Here is a 22,748-nt window from a genome sequence, read left to right on the forward strand (position 1 = left end):
CCAATATATATATATATATGAATTTTTTGCTTGCACAGCCTGTATGCCGCAGCCACGCATCTTAGAATTACTTGATAATATAATTTTGATTTCTCGACTTATGGAATATATACAGTTGCATTGATTATTTGATTGAGCAAATTATCAAGAAGTAGAGTGAGAAATTGTTGAGGACGTATCAATTGTACAGAGAAATCGAATATCTAATGTCATTTATGGATTTCCTTAAGACCTCGGATGTGATTAAATAAAGGGGAAAGTTAAATTAGAATTTTCCAGTCCATTCAATATATATACAATAATATAATACACGATTGTGCCTCAGAGTTGAGTAGAAGATATTGTCCCAAGAAATCCACGCCTTATAATTTGGGTGTCTACCAGTTTCGACACCTTGAATATAATAACATGTGTAAACACGTTTAAAGTTCATATCTAAGGTCCATAGAAATATTTGTTTGCTTTTATAATCTTAGTTTCGTTATTATTTACTTCGTAAACCAATAAGAAGTGCCTTGTGTGAATGTCATATTTTTGTCCTCATGCGTGAATTTACCGAGTCTGTCTCCTCAGCAGCGTTGTTGTTTTGTACAGAGTCTTTTCATTTAGTTAGTTAGAACATGTGTGTCGTGTATGGTAAGCGGACACATGCGCCTTAATAACGTTATAAATTGCAGCGGAAGTGTTCAGCTCAGGCACATCGTAGGAAGTCTGATGCAAATCTCCTGACGTGTACGAGGGTTGAATGAGTGTTAAATATATTTTAAGCTACATATTAAGAAATACAGGCATCGTTTGTATAGTTTTCAATGAAAGTATTTATGTGTAACAACCACTTCTACTATTCAGTGAATTTAGATTGAAACCAAATTATAAACTCCAAAATATTTACATGAATTGAAACATAATTTAAGCAATGATTGGCCTAATTTCGGTTGTAAAATGAGCGAACCATCCGTACCTTGCTTGTATCTATACCGTATATGAAAAAAACCTAACGCTGATTTTGTTCAGTAAAAGAGTTAACTTAGTTTTAACAAAGAAACATTTAACAAAATTCTATACTCAAAACGTACATATTTGATTGTGCACTTGATATAAAAAATAAACTTTTCCAAACATTTTCATATACAATAACAGGCGATATTTGCAAGTTGTATACCAGAGATAATAGACTTGATTGGAACAAGACCCAAATATGGGGGCACATTGAAGAACGAACGGGGTCGAAGGTGAGACAACAAATTAATAACAAAAAAAAAAAAAGGAACAACAAAATTCTTACTTTTTCTTCAAATATAGAAGTCGAGACACTGTTGTTAGTTTCACTATTTCTTTTGTAAAACTTTAATTTTTTCCGGATGTTTTAGTGGAGCTGTTTTAGAAAATAAATTGTCAAAACCATTGGCTTTATATTTTCTCAAATAGCTTGTTTGCGATAGTTTACGATAGAAAATTTAAGATTTTTATTTTGGTCTTAACATTGATATTTATTTAAGATTAGTAAATACATAAGTACAAAACACACTTGTTATTTTGATGAAGAAGAGAAAAATGATATTCGATATTGATCAGCATCGATACAATTTGCAACACATCACGGTATATTGTTACAAAAACTGTCATGTTGTAACTGAAGGTGTATTTCGAGTGAAACTTGGGGAATATCGCAGTATGACGTTGTAGCTGATAGACAGTGCCATTAGTAGTGTTTGTCATCTTTTATCAAGCGACAAGCTACAATTGACACTTGTTCATGAGCTAACCTCATACCAGACCAATATCGATATTTTTCCAATTGGATACGAAAAGTCCACCTTCATTGACAATATGGCCAGGGCCTCGATGCTTGTGAGGCGACCAAGTAATTTTCGGAATGAATATGCAACATGAAAAGGACAAACCCGACTCCGCCACGCATACCGGAACGAAGATTCATTCCGCAAATTATATACCCAAATGAGTCGTTCGCACATAATATGTACAATTTAAAGTCCGCTTGCGGCATCTTTCTCAACAAAAGCTCGAAAAACAGTCAAAATAGATGAGCCACTCTGTCTAAGTTTTGTGTCTAATGTAAAATCGAAAAACAAACTATCATATTTGAAGTTGTCCTGGCTTTATAAATTAATGTTGAAATTAAAGCCCAAAATGATATAACAATACATCGGTAGACAATATACATAGAATATTCAAAATGATGCACGCTTCCTTTGCTTTTTATTTGTTGTCTGTATCTTTTCCACAAACAAAAGACCTGTTATATACATATTTTTATAATTTTCGAATTAGATTTTTTCAGCAAGCCTAAAAAGAAAGTGCAGTATATTTTTCGTTGTGATTCAGTTAGAATTGGTGTTGATAAAATGATTTTGTTTTCTGTACTGTTTCAGTTTTAAAAGAAAATGTACAGAATTGAATATTGTCTCGCATTTTTGTTGTGAATATATAACTCTATGTACACACACACTCACATGTGGAACATAAAATAATTTTGTCATTAGAAAACTCGTACTATACTTGTAATACTCAATGTGGTTCACTTTAAACTATGTATATTCATGTTATCACATTTGTTTTCTCTTTGTTTTCCAGTAAATTAGTGTGTAAACTATTTGTTTTTGACTTTGTGTTAATATCAGATCATATTGAATGATTTACTTTGCGTACTCATAGTCTATATTTATTTGACATTATTCGGAGGTATTGCATAGTGTCGAAAAGTAATAAACTTCTGATATCTTTGGGTTTATAAACGGGTAAAAGTGGTAATTCTTTATTGCCATATGTTTCGATTCAGAAAGCAACGAAACAATGAGATATAGAGTGAAAAGTAGAATAGAATAGTATAGAATGCAGTTTTGAATTTTTCGCGCTCCCCCATGTAGAGCAGGGGTTCAGGCGACTTCGTCCAGGCCAGAGGCTTGGCTCTCAACTAGCAACTCAGTCCATGTGATAATTAAGTGCTAGATGCCATGCATTTCCGCAACAATAAGCATTTCGCAGCTATCAGAGTTGTAATATTTAGAGTAGAGATGCGTAAAACAAGACCTTAAACCTTCCAAATTGATAGTAGTAAAGTAAGATATTTCAAAACAGTATCACAAACATCGATTTGATTACCATAATAATAATTATACAAATGAATTTATATCGCGAACGTTACATATTGCACTCGGCGGCCGATATTGCCGAAAGTTATTTATTCCTCGAGTGAAATTTGCCCTGCATATATCACCTCACACATGAAGAATGAAGCTTTTATTTAAGTGAAGAAATTTTTACATGCAGAGAATAGGCAATCATGCCTCTTCAGAACCAGCAATTAGATGTGATGTTAAGTGGTGTTGTGATGTTGTTATATCTGGTGATGTTTAGATTGCGCTCGTTGATGGTAATATGGTTTTTGGGTTTAAGGTGATATCGTTTTCACAATGTTACATACATCACCTACTCATCTGTAATCTAAAATATCCTCATGTGATTAGTCGATTTATGTGTTTGTATTTCTTACTTTACATACTTCCCATAAGTGGTGAGTCGCTTTATAATGGACGGCCTATCATTCGAACGTGTATAATTTTGAGGTGAAAATGTACGCTCACAAGTTACACTGTCTAACTTTGAAATGACGAATGATGTATGCCCGCAATATCCTAACTGAGATCTCTGTTGACTTTAAATCGTGTTGCAGCATACACTGTTTAAATCATTTGCCCACTTGGATGTTAATTACAAGAAGTATAGAGAGGCTATCTGACTGCACGAAGTACCATGTATTGAAGGACCATACTTGGTAGGGTTTTTGCTTTCTACGAGAGGATCAGGACAAAGTAAACTTATAAGGAAGTGATCGCAACATAGCGAGCTCTAGACTATACCGTTCATTCTAACAAGGACTTGCCTTCGTACAAACGTACAAACTAGTCAAGGGAAACAGCTGGTGGCTGTATGTCATTAATTTTACTGCCAAAATACCTTTTCATATTGGGTGTAACGTAAAAACTTTGCATAGTGCATACTGCAACATTCCTTATTAAATTAAACAACCTAATATGGGGTAAAATTCCACTTGCCAATCTGGGTCAAACCATCCAGACTTAAATTGAGAGTTCCTTTGAGTTCCTTTCCAATATATTTAGTTACAACAGTCTCGATTTCAAGCTGATGTGAAAGCAGTATATCCAGGAACAATATTAGAGATCCTCTAGATTTCTCTGGTGTTGTATGACTACAATAGATAAGCCCTGGGGATTTTTAGAACAATGGATGAACATATCCATAATAAAGTTTATATTGATCTGTGTATGCACCGCCCGGTGGCCCAGGCTGAGGTTTATTAAGATCTGAATGGACGGTTGCCTAAATATTACTGGAGCGGGGAGAACCACACCCTCGACGGCACTCAGCGCTATTCTAAATTTTTATTCCATTAATGCGGAGGTATAGCGGAAACTAGCTGAGGGTGCATAAGCCTGATACAATTGGTGTGTGGAAAGGTGACCCATCTCATTGTCCTATGTTCAGCTGGAAATGTCTGGCCGCGGCTGCGATATCGGTTCATCATATGGTTTCCAGTTGCAAAAGAGAAAAATAGTCGTCATGTGGCCACAGATCTTTTGGGACTGCTGGCTTAATTTTCTTCACCGATGGGAAATTCATGGAAGGCATTCGAATATGGCAATGAGGACGCTGACAGATTGGCTCGCAAAGGGTCTGACTCCACAATGATGAAACCACAACCAGCATTTAACGTAAAACTATCTACTTCCATGCCTACTGTCCAATAATTGGACATCTTTGTCAAACACCCAGTTCCTTCAAAAGGAAAAAGAAAACCCTGGTAAGCCTTGTCACGAGCCATTGTTCATGAAATTGTCAATGGGGGGGGGGGGGGGGGGGAGAGGAGGAGACTGTACTGCATTGCATATGCAGTTTCCCGGGTTCCTCTTGTGGACAGCAAGAATTAGCAAATTTCTTTCAAATGAAAATATGATTATAATGTTTTCCTTTTTTGATTCGGAACTCATTCTATTTTTTGAAATATATGTTAATGAAGTCAGCTAAAAACTGAATCTTGTATTTTTAATTCTTCCGATTACTGGAGATCATTTCACTTTTTCATAGATTTTCACTTATTGCCGCTATGCCTTTGGTACAGATGTACACTTTTAGCTCTCCTTTAAAATATAGACAAGAATAATCGAAAGTTCTCCTGTTGTTATTTAGTGGGGTAATCATAGTCCTCAGACATATATAATCCATCCATTTTATCCCATAAATTGGGATAAATTTTTATTATACCTAATTTAATTCTTATCTTCAATTTTCCAAACAATTTTTTAAAATTGTTTGGGGATTTTGAATTACTATGTATAATGTCACTACTGTGTGCAAGGTTTCGGCTCATTTCGGCCTGTCATTCGCAAGATTATTGAGCAGTTTCCACGTCATATCACAAACTCATCTCATGTCACCAGTATTAATACGTTTCATGAACGTTGGCAAGCATTTCTTTTATGGCCTCTTGTGGCTTCTTTTTTGAAAAAAATACAGGTCTTTCGGTGCGAGTCTAGCGGTGCAGTGCTTTATATTCAAGACATAAAATCAAAAGTGTCCTGTCGATCCACAAGAGATGTTAGAAGCATTGCTAATGCAAGATTTTCGAGCACGATTTTCTTCATTTTTTCGATGTTATCGTCATTAACAGTGGTGGATAGACGACTCGAATTAAGCAAGGTTCTTACGACCTTACGACACTTACTGAATATTTTGTCGCTTAAATATTTCCGTTCTCGTCCAAGATACTCTTGCGACATTTTAAACGATTCTGTAATCGACAAAAAAATAACGGACCTAGTTTACGAACGCGATTTAAATGAACCAGTTCGAGGGAGTTACGGTTATATTAATTGTAAATCTGAAATCAATTCCATATCTTGAAACATAGCCAGGTGATTGGTCTCATGGGATACCCGTCAGGTATATGAATCCACGTCTTTATAACTATTGGGAACGACAGGCCTAGGTCTGATCTGATCTGATTAATTGCTTCAGACTGTTGACATTAATCTACTTTTTATTGACTCTTATTACCCTTACTGACTGCACTAAGAACGCTGGACGTTCACTTACTGCCACCTCCGGCATTGGTAACCGGCGACCGGTTTAGACTCTTGGTAAGGAACTCAAAATATACTATCAAAATGATATCTTTAATAGATGCCTGCCCTATAGTGCGCACAATTGCCTTATCTGCCTTGGATATTGTTTATACAGTCCTTCTGGGCTGGTTCCTCTTCGCCCAGATGGATTCAATGATCCTCTCACAGTAGCTTATTAAGCCAGATTTCATCCAGAATATGGAAATCTTCCTATGTAGACGCATATAAATTGAAATAGGCCTTCTCGGATTTCAACAACCCTACAAAAATGAAGAGTGCTTTCTGTTGTTCTTGATGGTTTTGTTTTTATTGCCGATGCTTGCAATATGTACCTCGTTTTGATTTCATTCATGTCCTGCAGAAGATTTTGTTTATATTATAAGGTGGGTGGTTTGTAGTAGATAGTGTATCGGACAATCATCTCAGTGCTACAGATCACTCTTTCGAGGGCTACGTTGAGAAAAATACATGGTATATAGTATAGGACCGATAGAGATGACCATTATTCAAATCGGTTTACTGTCTGTCTGTCGGTCCGTCCGTCTGTCTGTCTGTCTGTCTGTCCGCCACACGCATTTTTCTCGGAGGCGGTTGTAGCGATTCGCACCAAATTTGGTAGAAAGGTGGGAACTGCGAACGCTCACGCATATAGTGAGTTACATCCTTTTACGTCAAGTTTAAGGGGGGTCCTCATACATGCAAAAGGTGGGTGTAATTTTTTTTTCATCAAATATAGTCATGTGGGGTATAAAATTAAAGGTCTCGGTTAGCACTTTTCGAAGCTGGTCTTAGTTTTGACATTTGTTGAAAAGGTGCGGAGTGCGGGGGTTGAAAGTGATCATTTTTTTAATGAACCCATTCTCGGAATCTACCTGACCGAAAAATTTGAAAAAAATCAGGGGGCTGTCCGTGTGCCTAGGCTCCGAAATACTCTACATACCGATACCTGTTCAAATAAAGTTAATAATAGTTCATTACTATAATTTTTAGTAATTGAAAGGTAACTGAAGGGTAAATGCAAGAGGTACGATCCTCTTCAAGTCACACCCAACTACTGGCCTATGCTGACGATATCGCCATCATGGGAAGAACCACCCGAGACGTACAAACTGCCTTCATCCAGATCGAGCAGGCGGCGATTTGCGCGAGATCTTAGGCTGCACATCAATGAAGGCAAGACAAAATATATGGTGGCAACATCAGCACCGAAGACGAATCAACCAACAACATCAAACCGCACTGGTCAAACACGAAGAAGAATAGGGATAGGAGAATACAACTTTGAGACCGTTGACAATTTCTCCTGTCTAGGGTCGAAAATCACAACCGATAACAGCTACGATGATGAAATCCGCGCACGGTTGTTGTCAGCCAACAGAGCCTATTTCAGCTTACAAAGACTGTTCCGCTCGAAACGTTTCACCATAGGGTCAAAGCTCTTACTGTACAAGACTATGATCTTGCCAGCCCTGCCAGCCAACAGCGCCTATTTCAGCTTACAAAGACTGTTCCGCTCAAAACGTCTCACCATAGGTTCAAAGCTCTTACTGTACAAGACTATGATCTTGCCAGTCTCATGTATTCCTCGGAAACTTGGGTTCTTAACAAGAAAAATTGCGAACTCTTGGCCGCGTTCGAGAGAAGAATCCTCCGAAGAATTTTTGGCCCCCTACATGAGGATGGACGATTCGGTAGCCTACATAATGACGGAATCTATGAGCGATACCATGACCGTCCCGGTTGTGGATAAAATCCGGCTCAATAGGTTACGGTGGGCAGGTCACTTAATCCGTATGGATGAGGATGACCCCACCCGGAAAGTCTATAAGGGCAATATCTATGGTAGAAAAAAAAGACGAGGCAGACCCTGCCTAAGATGGAGCGATGGCGTAGGTCAGGACGCCAGACAGCTTTTAGGTATATCGAATTGGTGGACCTCGGCACAAAACCGGGATGTCTGGAGTTCCTTATTAAGGCAGGCCTAGACCGGATACCGGTTGTTGCGCCATTGATGATAATGATGAAAGGAAAACCCCGCTTAAGTTCACCCTAGAATCACAACATTTTGCAGCAGTGTAGGTTACACCATAGAGCATGATGATTTGGTGAAAATCACATTATTACTAACAAAGTTATCATCATCATCATCAACGGCGCAACAACCGGTATCCGGTCTAGGTCTGCCTTAATAAGGAACTCCAGAACAAAGTTATACTAGGTCAAAACTGCCGCTCCTCTGCAAATGCAAGACTATGAATGTCAATATCACTTGAAAGTGGATATTTTCACACAATATATGCGTATTTTACGTGCTACATGCTAATGGGACAAATGCACACTCCAATCTCTTTATAAAAGAAATATACAAAACCTTTCGTACCTGAAGCGTCTAGCTTCCGGTTTCCCGATTTGTTATGTGATATTTTGGAAGTTAACCAGTAAATGGTTATCGAATTCAATTTTACGGGTCATTCCAAAAATCTTACTACGCTGAACTTCGGGTTTTTGGGTGTTTTGCCTACGATGAGACGACTTGGTATAGCTAAATTATCTTCATGGTTTTGTTTACATTCACATTAGGTCTTGGACTTTCGTCAGGCAGGTAGAGGTAGGCCGAAGATGGATACCAATGAAACCCAGGTTTGCAGCCTGAAGGGTCATCGTACTTCCCATATTTGGTTTAATATGCAGAACATTGGAAGGAACGAACAGAACTTGATTGCGTTCGATGTATTGGTAGTGCTAGATGCTCGGCCGTTGCTTTTCCCACAGTCTGGAAATGCAGCTATCTTGATACCGACACTAGCTTGTTCCGCCTGAATGTTCTTTCTATGCTGCTGTAATGGAGCAGCATGGAAAGAACTCCGTTCTGGGATAACATCAAATCGATAAGTACCTCGGCATCCGGGCCAGGTACTCGTGAACGGGTTGATCAGAATGCTGAAACGAAAGTGTATAGACGATCAACTGAGCAATGGCGGAAAATCTACTATCCTAGGGTGTCTGGCGAATGAATTGTCCTGTAGGTACCTCCCATAAAATAATAGAGGAAGAAGACAATCCAGAGGGAGTTGTAGCACATTGGTAAACAAGCAATGATGGTACTTGGGTGTGGTTAATGCGCTACGCCTCACACAGGAATTTATGGCAATTACGCACTAATACCAGTAGTTTAACATAATATTAGTTTCTCTGGGAGCAGATGTTTTGCGACAGTAGTTGGTTGGAAATGTATATTTTTATTTTAGTAACCTCGGAAATATCCCATTTATTTTGTTTTGAGAATATGTAAAATTAGATTCATTGGGAGCATAGGAAAGCATGAGCAATGCAAGTCTATTTGGCTTCAGAGTGATTTATTAAACAAATATCGAATTTCGGAAGTCGATTGTTCTTTTTTTTTAGTACGATGTTTCTCTAGTAAATCATATATATCATCACTTTAGTCTCGATTGGTATTAGCGCGGTGATCTTATATTCTGTCTTCCAGAGGTTGTGATTTTAAAGATCCTTTAAGTGGTTTTATATATGGATGTACTATTTTTAAGAATGATGTGGTTACCAGTAAAGAAAATGAGGTTTTGCATGTCAAAAGGAACAATTTTTAACAGACTTTGGCGTATAACTAAAATAATTCACAAAAGCACCAAAAAATGTTATTAAAAATCTATCGCGATTTATTTGCATTTCGTCCCATAGCCCAATGGAACTTCGCAAAGATGGAACAGAATTTTCGTTTTCATTCATAATTGTACAGAAACGAAAGGATCCTAATTCATTCGAAGCCAGGGAAGAAAGTTCCATCTTATACCCGTAAAAGCTTGTTATTCCATAACTTCCTGTTTTCACGCGCCTTGTACGAGATGACAGGAAGGAGCCGTTTTTCTCTTTGAAAGAAAAAAGAAATGGAAAATTAAATTGAAGGGAGTTATTATCATTTTATCGGAGTAGAAGAATATTCCTTTTTGTGACGGAGGGGGGTTACATTATATCGGGGGTTTCGATTATTATTTTAGATTAGAGAGTAGGGTGCACCGAGTCCGTTTTGAATGTCCTCCCATCTTCTTGGTGGCGATGGCAATTTGGTGTGACCACATTTTATGATTATTTGGGTATGTTCGGTATTTAACACTTTATAGCACAGATCCCATACCAGGTGCCCTATTCTATTTGTTTTTATTGGCTTTGAATTGCAGAGTTCGATCATAAAGAAAATTGAAAATTAGTATGCAGAGGTACGGGTGAAAGTTTAGCTAAGAATATCCATTAGAAACATCAGCTTTAAAAAACTTTCTGGGAAATACCATATATGATATATCTATTTGGCCAATAAACAAATCTGAATTTTCGTTAAGAGTTGTCTCAGCCATCCAGCAATATATTCCGTACTCTGCATACAACATTACTTTTTTAGACAGAGATATATTTCGTAGTGGAAGGTGCATATATCTGAGGTACGATTATCTACTTTTCGACGCAGCATGGGAATTAACCTGCAAATAGTAGTCTATTTACACTTTCCATCCCCCCCATCAATATAGACTATATGATAATGATCTTTCACCTGTGGTTGAGAGAAACGGAGAAACAAAACGAGACGTATATTAGTTCAAAAAAGGTAAAAATGAGAAGAACGTGATGGTTCAAATAAAATGAAATCATTAACTCATGCAATCCTCCGAAGTTTGTCCGATTAGTTTCGTGAAAATATAATATTTAAGTAAATCATTCAGAACAATAAATAAGTTCCCATTAAAATCATTCCATTTAAACAAACAGCATAGCTCCTTTTAAGGGAGATTAATAATAAGAAATTAATAGAAAGTTAATTATAAAAGAAAAATCAACAACTGCAAAGGGATCTTTAGTTGAATTTTTATTATATTTTTAAATTTTTGTTAAAAAAAACATAGTAAAATAAACGAATCATACAAACCAGTTTAGTGTTGATACTTTATCGTTTCTAGTTGATATTATACACATAACAACTACTCTATCCGCCGTTAAAATTTTTGTAATGTTTTACGTTTTGGTTTTGGTTTCCCTATTTTCATGCGTAGATGAAAATATGTAATGTACTTTTTGCAATCACTATGGACACCTCCTGGGAAAATGTTGCGTTTTCATATGTTTTTGTTGATTTCAGTTCCATTTTTTATTCCCTTTTGAAATGAAATAAAAAAATCGAAATGAATTTAGTGTTGTAATTGTTGTAATGAAATACTTCATCCCTCACTAAACTGCCTTTAAGATATTAAAAAACAATTTTAATGTATACGTATATGTAAATGGAAATGGTTGTTGACGTAAAAATTTAATATTTGTAATTTATTTTAATTGACATTTATTATATTTTATTTTGGTATTAGACGTTGTCTAATTGTAATGTTCTAAGTGTTTACGAAATTCTATGAACATCTATTTTTATGAACTTCATGGTTTATGTTTGTAATAAATAATATGATTATTTTCGAATCCCAAGCAGATAGTAAAGTAAATGAATGTTTCAAATGCGTAGAGCGATGTTTGAAATTTTAGACATTATCGCTGGAGTCAATTTCGATGTAATTTCCTTTTTTAGCCAACAATTGAACTCTTTCCTTCAAAATGTGCGTGTGTGTGATTGTCGCTGTGGTGTCTAAGGTTTCAAATGTGAATTTTTATTTTTTTAAAATGTACCGAATATAGTTCAAATTTGATATAGGAATGGAAGCAAGAAAATGTGACTACAAGCTAATAAATGTGGGAATTGAAAAAATATTCTTAATTCTCAATTGATTATACACACATGCTATTGAATCGAATACTTTAAAGCAGATATATATCGGATGTGTTTGATAATCACGTATGAATGTTATTTATGTACTCATCTTTCCTGAAAACTGTTTCTTTCTCTACTTTAGTTCTCGCAGTGTTGCAGTCTTAGTTTACTTTCTCCTTTAATTCTGAGAATATATCGACTTTGGCAGCTTTTGTCTTTCTAATTTTCCTTTATCCTCCTGAATTTAACTATATTTCTAAAAGTGTTAATTCTCTATATAATTTCCTATGATTTCTTCAAACGACTACAATCTTCACATACGTTTACTCAATACTCTTTCTCAAAAGTGAAGAAAATATCAGTGTATACACCTCTAATCTAAACATTTATTCAATCACAGCAAAATGGAGCTAAAATGATATTTCCGAGAGACAATAAAATAACTTTTCCATCTGTTGTCGTGTTAAATGTTGTGCTATCTTTATTTTCAATGTCTTCTGTTGCATTTATTCGAATTTGTATTCGTACTGTCTCGAATTGTTATAAACCCTTTTACATATATCTATATAATGAAATGTTAAGCAAATTTCAATTTATAGTATTTGAAAATTTAATAGTGAACTCAAGAATCAATCGTGATTCAATAAGCATCGCATATATATATTTATTTCAAACACTTAAGAAGATAAAATGAGTAATATAAAGTTGATGTGATAAATGCGTGGCCAGGCATAGTATTTTGAGTTGAACATTGAATCAATATTTACTATTTTTGAAATGTTCCATGCTAGATGAATTTGATTGAAAACTACTTATTCAAGGTGATGGAATGTATCTTTTCTAAATAAAAATTCATAATTAGATGAAGCTAGTATTGTGTCTAGTAAAATTGCTGTAGAGTTATAACAGTGGTTTAACTAATAAGTAACTCATCTTATTCATCTTTTTAATGAAGCCTTTAAACTATAATAATAGCTAAATTTTAGTTTCACTCCATTTAGATCTCATGAAACTTCATTGAAAATAGCTTACGCATTTTTTGTCTATTGCATATATATCACATTTAGATTGAAGGCGAATAGAAGAATATTTGCTTACATTTACACGGATTTTAACAATTAATAATGAATGCATGAACTAAAAATGAACTAACCATATTTCGGTCGACATATTTTTGAAGTATTGTGCTTTACTTGCAGCCGACTTCTTTGAAAAAGAAACGTCTTTTGCGATACCAGCCAAAAATTCGAAGATATTCTTTTACATTTTATATTCTTTTATATTATTGCAAATTTAAACACCAAAACTACAATATGTAAAACTATATTCAACCCATTCCGTTATGTTCATATGGTTGTGAACGTAGCATGGTATGAAAAACCCCTTCAATCTTTGTATTTCCCATGAGCACCCTTTTTCAGAATTTCAAGTCGTTTTCTTTTAAGACTCTTAGGAAGGGTCTTCAATTTTCTAGGAATTAAAAATTAGTGAATGTAGCAGTTTTGCAAAAGCTGCATGGGCTGCAAAAATCTGTTTTTCGAGATAGATATCGGGGTCGTCGAGCACAATGGCTTTGCTTTACTTGAAAGTATCCGGTTGATCCTTTTGATTTACTTCTTGCTGTGGAGTGGAGATGTGGAGCAGATAGTTATGCAAGGCACTTACGATACTCTTCTTTGCCAAAAGCATTAGCTCATGTCTCCGCGTCGTAGGGTAGACTATTGCATTTCACTCATAAAAAGACGTCTTTTGTTAGATGTAGGACCCCTAACGTTTGTCATCAACTAACTTGAAGTGGAAAGTCCAGCTGCTGCTTTGATTTGCTCGAAAAGGTCATCTTCGGATCAAGTGTTCTCCTTTTTTGAGCGTGTCTCTTAAAAATCATTATCGGTGTTCATAACGGTAAATATTAAACTCAAGGTGGTGAATCTGAAACGAAAACTGATTTCATAGCTCGGCAAAGTGCGTTCATAAGTGATTACACCCTCAATCCACAATAAAATAATTTCGTTAAGGCGTCAACGAGTTTTAGACTATTAAAATGTTCAAAGTGTGGAATCAATGCCTGACGATTGGCGAAGAGGCATTATCTATCCCATACATAAAAACATCTTTTCATCGACTTTAAAGACGCCTATGATAGCATAGTCAGGGTAAAACTGTACACTGCCATGAGAGAATTTGGTATCCCGACCAAATTGATAGGACTGACTAGGCTGACCCTGACCAATGTGCGAGGCCAGATTAGCAGCAGAGTCACTGTCGAGACCATTCAGCACCAACATCCGCGGCGCTGATGTAAATACGAGTGGCACCATATTCTTGAAGTCTACACAACTTATTCCGACAATATTAATATTATGGGAAGAACAACCCAAGATATACATTCTACCTTCATTCAGATCGAGCAGGTAACGTGAGATCTTGGGCTGCACTGAAGGCAAGACAAAGTACATGGTGGTAACATTAGCATCAAAAACGAACGACGCAACAGCGTCAAATGGTACTGGTCAAATGACAATCATAAAGAAGGCGACTACAACTTTGAGACCGTTGATTGATTTCTCCTAACAAGGGTCGAAGATCGCAACAGGTTGTTGGTAGTCAACAAAGCCTATTTCCGTTTGCAAAAACTGTTTCGCTCGAAACGTTTCACCATAGGATCAAAGCTCTTACTGTGCAAGACCCTCATGTATTCTTTACAGGCTTGGGTTCTTAGTAAGAAAAAATGCGAACACTTGACGGCATTCGAGAAAAGAACCCTCCAAAGAATGTTTTGTGCCCTGTACGTGGATTTGCGATTCCGTACCCTATATAACGACAAAAGTTATGAGCGATATCACGACCGTCTGGAAGAAAGATTTGGGGTGGGCGGGCCAGTTTTTCCCTATGGGTGAGCGTTATCTACCCAGTCCATAAGGGTAATATCAATGGTAGGAAAAGAGGACGAGGCAGACCCTGCGTGGGATGGCGAGATGGCGTATGGAAGGACGCCAGACAGCTTTCAGGGATATCGAACTGGTGGCAGGCCTAGACCGGATACCTGTTTTTGTATTTTTGATGACGATGATTTCAGCTATTTTGGCCGGTCGAAATACGTTGGGCTTTAAACTCTTGTATTTTGTATGATGATGGAGTGGAAGGAAATATTAAGGCCCTGGCTAGCAACGAGGGCCCCTGAGACGTGCATTCGATAGAGCTGAGCTTAAATGAATGCATGTCTAAACAGTTACGGCTCGTAAATTTTCATAGTGAGGTGTAGTTTGTTTTTGATGCTTGATTTACGGTATATATGGGGTCTTATGAAGTTAGGAGTAAGTTGGGTGTGCATATCATCCACCAGCTGCCTTGAGTTATATCAACACCAGGCAAGCTGTAAAGGTCGCCCCTGGGTATGTAAGTAGCTGGTCCTGTTCCTAGTCCGAAAGAGAATGAAAACTATTCCAACTTGTGAGTTCGAAGGGAGACTTTGTGATCCGAATCTGACTCTATCTTTCGCGTGGGGGCAATGTTTCTTTTGGACGGAAAGCAGCTTCGGAAGAGTTTAAAATTATAGCTTCATTGGATGAAATTTCATTAAATATTTTCCATGAAGATAAGTTATGAACCACCATCTACTGGCCCACTCTAGGATGTGACACATCAATACTGTGTATGCAAATATAAGGTCAGTTGGTTTTTGATTGACTGAAAAATAACATCTAAGAAGATCGACAACATCGCGATCAGCAGCAGATCTGGGAGGTGTCGTCTGGATGTGTGTAATAACACTGATAGTAACATCTGTATCGGCTTCGAAAGAGACGATCATTTGTTAATCGCTTATTTTCATGTTTTTTGCGAACGAAGAGGATCCCTCCCGTCGGTCAGTAATGGGAAACCTTTCTGATTGCTCGAATGGTAGCAATCTTGATCAAGCCATTCGAGAATATTGGTGAGTCCTTGATCACCATTAAAAGTGCGGTGATTGTTAACAGTAGGCTTCTCATCCACGATGACATGCATCGTAAGAAGTGAAAGATACACTTCACAAAAGTTCTTAATCGGAAAGTATCTGGTGAAGCTGAACCTTTCTGTTACGAAAAGGCAAGCGGCTATAGCATTCGGAATCGATCTCTTCCTTTAAATAAAAATTCAAGCGGAGTAAAGTTGGTTGTGTTGACGAAGTTTGCTGCCGTCGACTTACAATACAAATGTCCGCTGGCACATAAAAATGCGCCAGTTCTGTCTTAGCAGTTTTGCTTATTATAAAGTGCATCTATCTCAGCATCAAATACTTCAACATCAAGATAAAGTTGAGAGTATTCTCCACCAATGTTCTTTCTGTGTTGCTCTATGGGAGCAGTGTAGGGATCATCACTGTTATTCGAAATTTCTTGAATTGATGACTGAAGAAATAGGTGGCTTTACGTTCTAGATATGCATGGACTTGCGGATTAATACGTTAACAGGGAATTTACGTCAAAAACTTGAAACACAGCGCAAGCCTCGAATTCAAAATGTTCACCGATTGCCATTGGCAGATGGTAGTCATTGGGCAAGGGAACTACACGTTACTAAGCAAGTCATACCAGTTTTGTATTGCTTGATTCTAAAATCTGGTTTTTACTCGAATAGTTGAACAGATATTCGTTATTTTTTTCTGCAGATATTCTACCCTTTTATTTTCCTCTTACTAATTTTGACTGCTTGGAAATTTTGAAAATTGTATAATACTTTGGTCACTTCTTTACTTACTCTGATAATAGTAACAGATGCTGCTACGAAAGGCAAACCTGTTAAGCAAATTCTCATAGTTGTCGGAAAATTTGTCTTATCTCGGCAACGTTTGAGCCTTGAGCATCAATTTTAGTGTACATCACTCGCAGGTTCTTAACTAGTTATATTTCAAATAGGTCTTAGTTTCAGTGTTAGTTGCGAAGTAGAGGAGTAAGGGTTTAAAATATACAGGCGTAAAGTGAAACGGGACCAGTTGTCAGAAAACCAATCTTAGCAAGTAAGTTCTCTCCTGCGTGTCATGTGACCATACCATCGAAGAGGTCTCGCAATTTTTCTAGGATTGGTGCAACCCCATATCGATCGTGGTTCAGGCCAACATCTTCGTCTTCATTACCCTAAGACGCCCTTCATTATCTTTTATAGTCGGCCAACACTAAGTTCCATAGAGGGCGGTATGGTAAACGACATTGTGGTGAATTTTGGATTTGAAACGTTCCTTGATTCGTCGACCGCAAAGAACGAAGTGGTGGATTCCAGGTTGCGCTAATGCGTGAAGGCGTTTCGTAACAGAGTTCATCTTTTACCGGTAGCATTGATCCGAAGTATTTAAATCACTCAGTTCTGGGTAAGTCGCTGTCATTGACAGTGACAATAAAGGTGAGGTGCTCATCCCATTCCTAAATATTGCTGTTGTAGTGATTTATGGAATTTTATCAGAATTTCTAAGCCTTGGTTCTGTTTTGTAGTGGAATCGCCTTACCTAGAGCAGGTTTCCCAATTGTCTCAGTCATGGGCTTGGTCCAGTTGTGATTGATCTTTTGACTGTTTAATATCGATTTCGCCGATCAGGCTGATCTTTGTAAGTGCGTTCTTGTTAGTGAAAATAACCTGACCTGCTTCTTCTTTTTCTTTAGCCTTTTTCCCGCTCACAAGCGGGGTCGGCTCGTCGTGGTCGGTTTCGCCATTTGGCTCTATCGAATGCCTGATCCGGGTGCAATCTTGGGGCTTTTAAATCCCCATCCAGCGTATCAAGCCACCGTTGTTTAGACCTATCTTTTGGTCGTTTACCATCGACTTCGACGTTTAGACCAATCTTGGCAAGTGAATTCTCGTTAGCACCAATTACATGACCATAGCATCAAAGACGCCTCTCTCGCAACTTTTCCACGATCGGTGCAACCCCATAACGATCGCGGATATCCTCATTTTGGATGTGATCAAAACGTGTGACGCCACTAGTCCAACGTAACATCTTGTCATTTATATTTGGCCAACACTCAGAACCATAGAGAGCGACAGGACGGATAACATTGCAGTAAATTTTAGATTTAAGACGTTGATTGATACGTCGATCACAAAGACCACCAGTTGTGGAATGCCACTTCATCCAGGTTGCATTAATACGTGAAGCAATTTCTCCATTGGCTGATAGCGTTGACCCGAGGTATTTAAGTCGCTCAGTTCTGGGCAGATCACTGCCGGTGACATTGATTCTGCCTGTTTCATGGGGATCGGTCGTCAAAAATTCAGTTTTGTTTAGATTTAATCTGAGACCGTGTTGCATGAATCGATCATTCCATCTTTGGAAAAGTTGTTCGAGATCATTTTTGCTATCAGATGCTAGGAAAACATCATCTGCATAAAGCAGTGTGTAGGGCGCTGGACGTTGGATATCCCGTGTGATGGTGTCTATAACAAGAACGAAGAGGAGTGGTGAGAGGGCGCTTCCTTGATGAACATCAACAGAGACACGAAGCGGTTTTAATACACCGGCCATACTTCGAACTTTACTTTTCCGATCGTGGTAGAGCAATTGAACCCAGCGCACGAATTCTTCTGGCACGAAGTGTTGTCGTAAAGCATACCAGATGAGTTCGTGTGGCACACGGTCAAACACTTTCTCTAGATCCAGAAATGCAATGTAAAGAATGCGATGCCTCTCACGGTGTTTCTCCATGAGTAACCGTGCAGCGACTATTACGTCAGTAGTTCCGCAGTTTTTGATAAATCCTGCTTGATTCACGGTTATTTCAACGTCAGATGCGATGTCGTCAGGTCCTGTGGCTTTTCCCGATTTTATTCATTTTATTGCCTCCTCGACTTCAGTTGCGCTGACATTTAAGTCCTTGAGGGTTTTACGTGAGCACCTGTCTGGAAGACTTGCCGTCTTGTTAGGACACGGATTGATTTTGTGACCACAATCAGAGCCCCGCTGTGGCAAGCAACAATGGTACCAGTCTATTCCAAGTGCAGGGCTTAGTATTCATACTGGTGGATGCAAGACCTACCTAAATCTCTACCGAACTAAGAAATACGGCACCCGTTTTGAAGCACAACACCACGCCGAGGCCCGAAGGTCTCTTCTCGCTTGAGCATAACCAACAACCCCCTTGAAGCTCTCACTAAGGAGCCTACCGCAAATAACCGAGCTGCACTCACATACAACGGAAGTTCACCCGAAATATGAGAGTCCAGGGACCATCTTGGTTCCCATGGTACTAGTATATCCCTGTTAAGGTTTCGTGACCAAATTGCCACTTCAGATGAGTCCTCGTGCAGACTCGGGTCTGATTGCCCTGATTGGGCCTTTGGAGCATTCGCCTACTGCATCACGGCCAGCAAGCCAAAGTGAGCACAGCGTCTCCTGGTGGCACCACTATGGAGGTTCTCCTCGGCCACTTGGTTTTGGTTTGGCCAACAGGGTTGTCGCCCCGTCTTCCTCACCGCCACCTCTGAGCACCTGCTCCAAATGTCGGCAATGATTGTGGAAGTGGAAGATGCGCAAATTTTTCAGTTGAAATCTGTTCGAAGTATTCTCACTATCTATCCATTGCGGTTCGACGGTTGGTACGCAAAGTACCGTTCTTGTCATTAACGCAACAGAAGTGTTCGATATCCTGTGTACATTCATTACGGCTTTTAGCAAGTCGATACAGATCTCTCTCGCCATCCCGAGTGTCCAGTTTATCGTAAAGATTTTTGTAATGGTTTGCTCGGGTGACAGCGACCGCTTTCTTTGCTTTCCGGTTGGCATTCTTATAAATTTGCCAATTAGTAAGCGTTTTATCGTCGAGAAATTTGTGGTAGAGGCGTTTCTTTTCACGGACCTTCATTTCAACATCGTCATTCCAAAGCCAAGTATCTCGGTTGATGTACCGCTTACCCGGCTTTGTGACCCCGAGGGTTGCAGAGGCCGCTTTGTGGATCGTGTCTTTCATTTGGTTCCATGATTCTTGCACATTCGTAATAGTCGGTAATCGCATGAATGAGATCGTTTCTTTTTTCTTCTCACTAAAACGCCACCATTTAATGCGCCACGGGCCAGTGCGTTCCTCACGCTGTTTTGTAGGTGGCTTAATTCGTAGGACAGCAATCAACGGCCAATGTTGAGATGCGATGGTCTCATAGGGAACGACTTTGCAATCAGTGACAGTGGTAAAATGTTGGCGTCTTATGAGAATATAGTCGATTTCCGATTTACTGTTCCCACTATAAAATGTAGGAAGATGGGACCATCGTTTGATGAACCATGTATTCATAAGTACAAGGTCATGGGTGTCCGCAAAATCGATTATACGCTCGCTACCCTCATTGCCAGCTCCGAACCCCTTTCCCCCATAGCACCTGTTATCGTCTGCGTTTTCACCCACATAACCATTAAGATCGCCGGTAATGATAATATGTCTGTAGTACGTACGCGGTGAAGAAGTGAATAGTGCGATCAGCTGATATAATGGTGAGCTTCATCAGCCTATCATCAAATCGTTCGACTTCAACAAACCAAGAGAGATCAGGTAGGATTTAGCATAGTGGAATACTCCAACTTATCTCTTTCCCTGATCTTAGCATTTTATTTTTGTTTTACTGAGGGTGGTATAGAGTACGTTGCCTCAAACCCTCCTCCTTTATCTGGGCTTGGGACCAGCATACTATGTTAATAGCATGGCGGAGTTAACAATAACCTGACCGCATCATCCAAAAACTATTTCTCAACTTCTCCAGGATGACTGGGTATTATGATTTGAATGTCCCGTTTCTGCCTCCGTAACTTCTTCCTCCAATACATTGAATACACTTTGGTGAGTGATGAGGTTAGTACCACCAGTAGGACATTGTTCGGATAGTGTTCCCATTTACATTTACGGTTCAAATAAAAGTGGCTGCGGGAGAAGCTATGATTTTCGTGGGGTGGAAGTTGCAGGATATGTATAATAGTTGTCATTGCAAGTAAGGCTTGCGTCATATTTCATAATTTTATTTGAGGTTGTTCGCACACCTCAACCAAAAAACATCCAATATTCCCGTTTTGATCGGAGAAGCGGTCTTCTCTGATCAATAGTACAAGCAATGGCACAATGGTTTGGAAAGAGTGCCAAGTAGAGAGTTTGCTCATTAGATTTGACCTTCAACATGTGGGAATAACTCCGCGAAAGTACGCTCTCTACATAAATAATGGAATGCAATCCCTGATTTAATTGCGAGTTGCAGGAATTCTGTATTGTAGGAATGGTTATTTTTGACCAATTTTGCCCAAAACCTCCCGGTTTCCGAATTGAGAGTATTTATCGATATTCCAGATTCTTGCCGGTATTTCTAGACGCTCTCAGCTGTTCCTAGATCGAATAGTTCATGCTTGTTAATGTGCTTACCAATGGAAGTCCACTGCACAATTTTCTTCATTTTTATTCACACTTATCAACTTATAATCCAGCATTTTTTGGTTGTTTACTAGACTATTTCCAAGGGCGATCAAAAACCCTTTTAAATTCACACGAACATACCAGAAGATTGTAAAATATTTTGTTAGAAATTTCCTTCGCTTTGGAAATCAATGTTGGCGTCGGTATTCACCCTAATCTTCTGTAATGCAAGTGCTAACTGCCAAGGATGGCATACATTGAGTTAAATGTTTCCTGACGTAAGATCAAAGAATGAGCTATTTCCCAAGACCCCAATTTAACGTGCTCGCGAATTATGAAAAGAGCTTTGAATTAGGTTCCTTACAACCTGAGCCTACCTTAAAAGTGCAAATGGGTCAACTGCTGACAATGGAATGAAAGCAGCTCCTAAACTAAATTCCTTAATGTATATGGAGAAGCAGAGGACGTGATAGCCTGTATTGGAATAGATATTGGGAGAGTTGAATCCAGTACTTGTAGTCTGATACTCGGATCTCCTTGCATCTGTTTTGTAGAAGATATAAAGTTACTCTGAAACATCTAGAAAATTGGGATAGTAACACTGAGGTACTATACATCAATGGCTAAAAGACAGAACCAGTTTCTCGAACAGCAGACGATGGGCGGGCTTTTTGAGGGCAATTTGTATCTTGATCTTTTATATTGAATTATGTACATATATGCTCTCTTAAAAGCGACAACCTAGGTGATTGATAACTAACGATATGGAAGTATTAAGGCCGGTTGTCTATCGCTAGTTGAGCAGTTTTTTGGTTACTACAAAAATCATTCAAAAGTGCAAACTTATTTGAGGTATATATTATCTGAATTCAATACTGGGGAACTTCTGTCCAATTTTCCCCTGCCGGAACGAGAACCAGCAATTGAACTATCAGTAGCATTGGGAAATGCTGATTTGAAGAACTGAGGAAGGATTTCATTCAACAAACATGCTGCTAACTCCATTCTGTCGAAAAGCAGGAAGATATGCAAAAGTATCGTCGTCATTTTTGAGGCCCAAGATGCAAGTTGATAATTTTTTTTTCTATAACTACTTGGTAGCGAAATCAAGGGAGCATTTCTTATGTAAGTGCGTTATCTATGGACCCAACAGGCATCAGATTTCTAAAGAGCGTGATATATTCCGTTAAACTGGAAAGGACCACTGCGATCTAAATTTTTAGGAGATGAAACTCACGGGGCAAGGGATTTATAAAAAATCATCTCTCTTAAGTATAGTAGAACATTTGAGGAGCCATGCCAATGAGAGAGAAGCATGACGCACACACAAGGGATGAAACAACGCCTGTCAACTATTTTCGGTCAAAGATGAGGCGGTGTCTGAAGATACCTCCGCTTTGGCTGAAACCGTCAGTGGTCAGTATTAATCAGTATGGAATATGGAAATACAACCGGGGAAACACT

General features: G+C 38.5%; 1 protein-coding gene across 50 annotated transcripts in view; it reads left to right on the forward strand.

The window, feature by feature from the left end:
- Positions 1-22,748, forward strand: part of LOC119652349 (calcium-activated potassium channel slowpoke) — a 260,042-nt gene that overhangs the window by 140,463 nt on the left and 96,831 nt on the right. For 24 of the 50 annotated variants that reach the window (XM_038056381.1, XM_038056386.1, XM_038056407.1 and 21 more), the window contains exon 8: positions 1,141-1,232. The exons of the other annotated variants lie outside the window; for them this stretch is intronic. In XM_038056381.1, coding sequence (XP_037912309.1) covers positions 1,141-1,232 — 92 coding nt within the window. The remainder of the gene's footprint in view (positions 1-1,140; positions 1,233-22,748) is intronic. 50 annotated transcript variants of the gene reach the window in all.

Source organism: Hermetia illucens, chromosome 3 (genome assembly GCF_905115235.1).
Source record: "Hermetia illucens chromosome 3, iHerIll2.2.curated.20191125, whole genome shotgun sequence".
Taxonomy (NCBI): Eukaryota; Metazoa; Arthropoda; class Insecta; order Diptera; family Stratiomyidae; genus Hermetia; species Hermetia illucens.